The 8792-nt window shown below is 42.4% G+C and overlaps 1 protein-coding gene across 1 annotated transcript; it reads right to left on the minus strand.

The window, feature by feature from the left end:
* Positions 1–4268: 4268 nt before the first annotated feature.
* irx2a (iroquois homeobox 2a) lies at positions 4269–8562 on the minus strand. The gene is given in 5 exon segments (XM_028581260.1): positions 4269–5494; positions 5568–5620; positions 5623–5834; positions 6623–7028; positions 8323–8562. Coding segments are annotated over 5 exon segments (1461 nt in total). The 3' UTR covers positions 4269–4944.
* Positions 8563–8792: the final 230 nt, after the last annotated feature.

Below are 8792 nucleotides of genomic sequence, written 5' to 3' on the forward strand. Positions count from 1 at the left end.
ATTCCGGGATGGGAGAGAAGTGTGCTCTGGTTTATTGGCATTTCTTTAAACCAATCAAAATCGTAATGGGCGGCGCTAAACTCTGCACGCAGCCGCTGCAAAATAGTTGTGCGAGAGAAAACTCAGATTGGACAGATAGTGTAGCTAGCTAGTCTGGATTTACCCTGCAGAGATCTGAGAAGAAGTCAACAATAGTCCTCATGAATCCACCAGAGTTTAAAATTCCAACACAAAAAAGCGGAAGGAAACATACATATATCCTGTGACACCGGAGCAATCCCGGAAGTGGAACGTCAAGGATATAGACTAGCCCACGAGAGAAATAAATGGAATTCCATCCACACAGCCTGTCCAAAGATACAGTATGTCAGTTTTTCAAAGTCTCGGTTATTAGCAAATTCATCAATTCCTTCTGGTCTAACTTAACACCCCACTACATTAACTACAACAATTACTGTTTGCAAAACATAATAAACCCTCTACTGCAATAATAAAACTTTAGCTGCATTAACGTCCTGTTGGAGTTGCACACAGGTGTGCGTCAGAGATTAATGTCTGAAGCATTTTGGAGGAGAAAGGGTTGATGGGAGGATAACGGATACAAAGAGCTCGTGAATTATCTGCATATACGAGCTGCTTATTTGATCAACGATAAGGGGAATGAGTCCACTTGCTCTCCAGTCTACACTCACACGAAGCCTATGAGCCCTGCGATACCATCAATTTAGCTTGCAATGACAACTAGTCCTTAGCATGGATGAACACACCCTCTTTGGTAAGCTACCATATGATAGGATTATGACTGTATTTGATATGCAATGCATGGAATTAAACCATATCTTGATACGTTTAAATTGTCCCCTCGCTCTAAAGCAAAGGCTTAGCTAGGCCTTATACTCTACAGTAGACTTGCCAATAGAGTAAATTGTCTGTTTTGCCCTTGTGAATCAATATCTAGACCGTAAAGGGTGCCCTGGTTTCTTCTGCTAAACGAAAACGAGGCAAAGAGCGGGTTCTTCAAAAGGGACAGAAATGCCTCTGTACAATTGTGACTAATTGTGGCATAAATTCACAATCGTTTCATAACGGGCTTCACAGCTTGAGGTTTGTCATGTGCATGTGAGGTTTGTCATGTGCATGTCGCCTTGCTCCCATTTTCACCTATCAATGCTCTCAATCAAACAAAGAGGTGGGGTGGAAGTTTCTTTTCATGTGTTCAAAGGCGACCGGTTGCTGAGCACAGAAACAATAACTCTTTTAATTGAGAACAAATGTTGACATTTGGAGGGTGCAGCAGCGTGTGAGAGAAAGGGGGGGAGAGAGAGAGAGAGTTAGAGAGAGGGGCAGGGCCTCTGTGTGCTTTAGAGAGTGCCTCTGGTGCTATGTGACAACAGTGCCGAGGCCCCGGAGGAACCCACCTAAGAATAAAGCTTGCATTTCAATAACTCAGCTCCTAATGAAAGCGTTTGGGCTGAAGAAGAAGGAGAAGCTAGCCAAGGGCTATAGTGTGAATGACTTCCATAGGTGGCTTCCAGTGATGTGAAGGTAAATAAAAAGTTAGGTAAAATACAGCACATCAGTAAAGGCAGTTGTGTTCAAAAGGAAAGCACCCAATTCAAATAAAAATCAACAGTAGTTCCTCTCTGAATGTTTTTTTTCTTTCTCTTTAAACAACTCTATTTTCATAACATTTCTGACAGTGTGACACTATGCACTGCAAAGCAAACCATGAATGTATGTCACAAAGACTTGTGTGAGCCTAAAAGGTGGGTTAACTGAGTTTTGGTGGGTTTACCCTCCACTACATCCCTGGTGGCAGCCAAATATTACTTCCTTGGATGAGGCAAGGGTGTGTCTGTGTGTGTGTGTGTGTGTGTGTGTGTGTGTGTGTGTGTGTGTGTGTGTGTGTGTGTGTGTGTGTGTGTGTGTGTGTGTGTGTGTGTGTGTGGGGGGGGGGGGGAGAAGAAGAAGAAGGAAAACCAAGGTGAAAGGGGGTCCCTTGAGATTTGGACAACACTCAAGCTCAAATTCAACTGGAAAATGAAGGATTAGCTTTTAGTCTGGCTGGGAGCGATGATGGAGGCCTCCTCTTGGAGGATGGAAATATTATATATTTGATCTTTGAGTACTTCACACTCTACAAGGCCACAACTGTGGGTTACTAAATATTGGAAATACTTTTCTCAATCACAGAAATTGTACCAAAAATAAATTTAGAATGGCGTGTTAAAGTGTTTAAAATAATAATCGCAATGATCATAATACTAACCATAATATAATGAATTTCTTTAGACTTAAGCTTTTTTTTCTTCTGAATTGTTTAATTAGCTGTGTCCTGAGCCGCTGTAATAACCAAGCAATGATGAAAAGCAGAGGAAAGCCTGTCCGATTAGGGCCCATCACACAGCCCATTGGAGCTGGCAGATGCTTAGATAGACTTTTATGGATTGCTCAATGCCGTGCCGTAATGAAGCAGGCAGGGCTGACCCATCCTGAACCAGGCTAAAAAGCTCCAGGGACGGCCCCGCTGGGAGACCATAATGCCCGATGCGTCCCACGGCTGTATTAATCACACTGGAAAATAAATGTGTGGCAGGGCGAGGGGAGAGGGGAAAAGGGGAGAAAAATGAAATAAGTACGTCGTTTATCCCAATCAAGGTCGTGAATATGTGGCCGAGGGAGATTATCTGACCAGAATGAGGCCCTAAAATAGAAAATGATGGTCCATTTAGAAAGAATGGATTGTGCAATCTGTGAAAACTCATAATGTTTATGAAAAGCGAGATTCATCAAGCATCCCCCATCTGCATTTGACTGACAAAATAAATAAATAAAAAAAAATGAGCAGAGTAAATGCGAAAAATAAATAAATAAATGCCTCAGTGTTAAATACAGGTCTGTTGTAAATAAAAGAATGACTCCCCAAGATGTATGTAATAGTTGGGAAAACAGTTTAATATTTTCTCCTTTGAATAATGGATATCATACCCCGCCAGTACATCTATACCAGCGCGTTTTATTTTATTTACATTCAAAGATATAAATTAGTAAAAGTACTCCTGATAACAAGATTGTGTAGCTTTGTCCCGAATGCGTCTCAAATAAAAACCGTCCATAATATATATATTTACAAAACAACCAGACGATGTCAGTTTCCCATTTTTTTGCAATACAACTTGCATAAATTATAGGCATCATTTCGCCCTCATTTAAAAAAATAAATATCAAATGTAGGCTATTCCACTTTGAAGGTCCTCAAGTTCACTTCAGTCCCGTCCGCTTTGCGTCCCAAGACACCTCCTTTTAGAAATCCAGTTTCACAGAAAAGGCCAAATTATGTTTTCCACACGCGATTACATACTAAAACAATATACCGTGGCAAATAAGCAAACTATAGGAACCTGAGAAATAACATGTAAATCACATATAATGGGAGATCTTTCTTTTCCAAACCAGCATATGAAATTAATATCCACAATGCATCCAAAAAAACAAAAACAAAAACTGAGATAATACAATAATAATATGACAAACATGTGCTGTAGAGTGTCTCCGCCGGTGTGGAGCTGAGGAAGCGGTAGCAGCTTTAAATTCCGACTATATGGTGGCACTAGATCCGGTTTGGAGTAGAGGTTATGGGTTAAAACATGAGGCCAAAAGGTGGTGTCCTTACTCGCTTTATAGTCAAAGCAAGTGTGACACCTACCTGCAGACCATGGAAATAAAAATCCCACACGATCAAATGATCGACTCCCTCCACAAGTTCTCTCAGGCTCGCTTTACCCAAACAGCTCTATACTGCAAGTGCTTATTAAAACCTCCACTGCCTAATTGCCGGTATAAAAAAAAAAATGAATAAAATAAAACGGCTGTAGAAGATCCTGCGGCATGTAGGCAAAGCTTTGAATATGCGCAAGGAAAGTAACCTAACCCAAGTGACATTTGAAGGTGTAAAGTTGCGGTGTGAGTGCACAGAGCAAAATAACTTATGTGTTTGCTTTTGGCTGACCCTGTGAAATTATAATGATCCTTAGCTGAAAGATAAGGTTTGGGGCCCACTGTGTGCGCGCGCACACACACACATCAGAGGAAACATGAAAAAAAAGGATTCCTGCTCAAAGCTATGGCAACAATTCTCCGTTTATTGGATTCCCAGGCTGCCACTGTGCGTGTGTGTGTGTGTGTGTGTGTGTGTGCGCGTGTGTGTGTGTGTGTGTGTGTGTGTGTGTGTGTGTGTGTGTGTGTGTGTGTGTGTGTGTGTGTGTGTGTGCGTGCGTGTGTGCGCGTGTTTAGACTGATTTGGGGCCTGTCCATTATGGGCTTATTTTTATGTCTCTATATGTAGCTAGGTGTATTCTTGCACTTTTATTTGCAGTATGCTTTTCTTATCACACCCCTCCTGCATTCTAATGCGATACCTAATGATTCAATGACAGACCAAAATACACATAACAATTAGAAAATTGATTATTCCAGAAAATGCACTGCGCTAAAATCGAACTGTAGGCCATAGTATACGTTAATTTGCTTCGACGGCGCTGTAAATATCCATCTTAATAAGTCATGAAGTCTCATATACAGCCCTAAAAATTGTATTAATCTTAAAAAAAAAAATTCTGATAATCTGCAAAATTGTGTCAGATAATGCCACTTGTGTCTCATGCAAACTCGCTTGAAAAAAAAAAAAAGTCTTAATTTTCTAGAAGCCATGGGTTGACTGCTATGACACATGAGAGTGACGCAAAGAAATAAACCAGTTGATTTGGATTGCAAACAAGTGAACTCGCTCCAGGCTCTACCTCCACCGTGAAGCGGCTTGCCTTTCCTCCCCCCGTTTTAAGAAAAAATACAATCTCAAGATTCAACACCAGATTAAATAGGCTAAATGTTTTTTTTTTTCAAAATGGTTATCGTTTCGTTCAACAGCGGACCGCGTCGCGTTTATTACGTACCTTTCTTTGCTTCTAAATTTGCGGACCTGAAATGCTGTTGCTGCTGCTGCTGCTGCTGCTGCTCGACAACTACAATGTGGTTCGGGTTATTTTTAACGAGGGGGGAGTCTGGCCTGTGTTTGGGGTTTGTGCTCGCCTCGGAGCTCAGACCCTCGTTTGCAGCAGCGGCGGCGGCGGCAGCAGCAGCGGCGGCGGCGGCAGCGACCAGACTCACTCCGGATGAATTAGTATACCGCAGGATCCCTTGGCCCTGCAGGGGGCTGAAGTTGCCATAGTTTGTGTAATTGCTATAAAAGGGAGACGTGTAATAAATAGGTCTTCCAAGGATGGAGGGGGCCGGGTAGAGGGAGGGGGAACTGGCAGCCGGGGAGGTGGTGGAAGACGTAGGGGGGGTAAGGAGGCCACCGCTGGAGGAGGGGCAGTTCGGTTGCCCAGGCTGCCCCAGTTGCTGATGTTGCTGCTTTTGGTCCGAGGTAGCAATTTCCGCCAGCGACCACAATTTGGGCTTGACTGTAGTAGGGTTCTGAGGCGCAGAAGGTCTGCTATCGAGGCATGCAGACGACTTATTGGTGTGAATAGTGTTGCTGTTGACGAGGCTGCGGGCCAAATCCTCGCGCTGGCTGTGGAGCTGGTGGAGATGATGGAGGTGGTGGTGGTGGTGGTGGTGACCGAGAAGTGGTGCTTCTACTCCCGTTAGAGGCGACGATGTGACGGATATGGGCGAGAGCTGAGCCCGCGGGTCGTGGTTCTGGTCCTCGCCGTCCTCGTCGCATTTGTTGCCGGCCGGGTCAGAGCCCAGCTCGCCCCGACAGCTGACCTTCTCCCCGTCGGACTCTGCCGAGCACGAGTGGTCCGTCAGAGTGTCCACGTGCAGGCTGATACCTAAGAGGAGAACCATACAATAAAGATATAGTTTATAGTTACAGGAAAACCTGAAAACATTAGGATATGTTAGAATTAAAGAAAGAGAAAGAAAATGAAACTATTAAATATTAATGAGCAGAAATTGTCTATAAATAAAAACAAAGGCCTACATAAGATAAGAATTCCTAAAAAAACATTGAAAACTTATCTTGTACTCAAAGTATATTCCATGTCCATGTGCATCCAAAGCAGTCACTCATGTTTTACAACCAATCAGGCTTGAATAAGTACGATATTAATCATTCATATCAGTTTAAATAGCAGGCTACGATTAAAAGCATTTTCTATATTATAACTATAATTATTTCATTTTTTGCAGAATTATAAAAAAAAATGTCATCATAATAACATTAAGGCCACTCATGTGGATTGCTATGTTTTTTTTTTCACCAGTGACCTGTCATTAATCATGTTACAGAAAATAAAACGTTCACCTTAACGTGTCATTTAGTCCTAGAGCCTCGTTTTCATTAAACAATTAAATCAATAATTACGGTTACTAAAACATACATGAAGCCGATCTCTTGCATACAGATAAAATATTCAAACCAGATTATTTGGACATTTGTTTTATGATTTAATCATTTTATATAGACTACTTACTTTTTTTTTTTTACTCAGTATTACTGCACTAAATAACTTGAGCAGTAAATAAAATGGGCATCCACCCTACCCCTCCCCCTAACCCCCATCCTTCCCCGAATAGTTAAATGGATCATTGGCTCGGTCGCCAGATTATACCCCACCTTCATCCTCTGCTGAAGCCTCGCTGTTATCCAGCGCTTTTTCAGAGCGCTCCACTTCTTTCCTCTCTCCGTCCCCGTCCTCCTCGTCCTCGTCCTCGCTCTTGTTCCTGGGCGCCCAGGTCATCTTGTTCTCCTTCTTGAGTCTCCTCCTGGCGTTGGCGAACCATGTGGAGACCTGCGTCAGCGTCATCTTGGTGATGATGGCCAGCATGATCTTCTCCCCTTTGGTCGGGTACGGGTTCTTCCTGTGTTCCTGCAGCCAAGCCTTCAGGGTGGCCGTGGCGTCCCTGGTGGCGTTTTTGCGGTAAGCCGGGTCGTTGAGTTGGTATGGGTACCCTGGACTCCCATATGGGTGGTAACTTAATGCCCCGGCCATGCCCGACGTGTGTGCGTCATATGGAGAGCTCTGGGGAAAAGTTAAAAACAAGTCATGAATCTGCGATGAGTTTTAGAATGTTTTTTTTTTTTTTTTTTTTTTTTTTTAAATATGTGACATGAAGTGGCTTGTGACTAATTTACAAAACAACTTTACATAACTTAAATGCAGTTTAAAGCACACACACACACACACATATTAAAATATTAAAAAAATTAAATTAAAACAATCAATTGTATTCTACAACGTTCATCACTATGTGTTTATTTGGAAACTTGTCAGAACAGGTGAACAGGGGCTGGAGAGTGATACAAATACACTGGCAGATCTTATCCTGATTTTTTTGTAAATAATCTGGGCTTGATTAATGACGTACAGTGTATTGTTAAAATAAAGAAAAAAAAAACTATCGATAGTTAATTTTGTGCTTTGACGCTATTAATTAAAAATAAACTGTAAATGCAAGCAACACACCATGCGTAAAAGCAGGCCGCAGGAAATAACTAATGGTTAACTAATGGTAACGATCATTATCGGATTAACTAATAACAGGGCTCCTATTAAATAATAAAGCCGTAAAGATAATAAAAAGAACATTTCAATTTTCCATAATCACCTATTAACTTCCTCATTTTCTTTCAGTTGCTGCTTTTTTGTTGTTGTGGCAGCCCCAATGTGTTAACATATCTTCTCTTCGCAGCATTACAAATCCCATTAGCAAATCACTTGATATGCACCTTTCCTAAAACGCTTGAAGTGCCCTGTGACATTAGCATCGCAAGGCATGCTTTTCATGTTAAAATTCTGTTTATTCAACTCAGAATAAAGTCATCCCCTGGTGACTTTAATGACTGCTGAAGAAGACAGAGTAGCCTAATAGCTTGTGTTATATTAATTACCTATGGCACACAAATGAACTGCTTAGAGACTAAAGGCTCAAATAAAAATCTTAGCTGGTATTCTGTTTTACACAATTAGCTGCGCGGCGAGTGTTAAGCGTTGGTCAAGCCATTACAATTTGCAGCTCATGCTTAAAAATCCCATTTAAGCCAAAGAGGTCAAGGATTTTACAGTAAGACCCCGACGAGTAGGCCACTACATATGAACATATAGCAAACGTGCACTCAATAAGAAAGTTCCGCAAGCATTAACTGATAATACAAAATCAAAAACACTGTAAACCTGTACCGATTGTAATCGCGCTGCACGCCAGTGAAAAGACAGCTAAACATTGCGCACTTACAGACTTTAACTCGCCGACACATGTATCTTGCTTTCTAGCCTTATCATACAGACTCATGCATGTATATATAAGATATTTTACCATGTAGGATGGGAATCCAGTAGTTGGATCCGTGGAGTATGACAGTGGACTGGAGAAGCCTGCACTGGCAGAGGCGGAGAAAGCAGCCGATCCAGGGTAAGGACTGAAGGCTGAGCCAGAGGACGACCTCGCCAAGTCTTCATTCCGCGGGGCAGCCAGAGCCGAGGCCCCGTAAGCCGGACACGAATAAAGAGCCAGAGAGCCCGGGGGCTGGTAGAGGTAACCCTGAGGATAGGACATTGGTGAGCGCTGGATAGGTCGCCGATTCCAAAAAGGGAGGAAAAAAAAACGCGCAGGGCGGCGAGCAACAACCAAAATAATAAACAATCAACTCAATAACCAGCCGTGCAAACAGTCATCAGACAATGAGAATAAAAAAAGTCCTCCCTCCACAGCCCCCTTACTGGGAAAAAAACCCCCCGAACGATCTGTTAAAGTGCCCACATAGAAGCAATGTGGCATGCGTCTTG

Source organism: Perca flavescens, chromosome 6 (genome assembly GCF_004354835.1).
Source record: "Perca flavescens isolate YP-PL-M2 chromosome 6, PFLA_1.0, whole genome shotgun sequence".
In the NCBI taxonomy this organism is placed as follows: domain Eukaryota; kingdom Metazoa; phylum Chordata; class Actinopteri; order Perciformes; family Percidae; genus Perca; species Perca flavescens.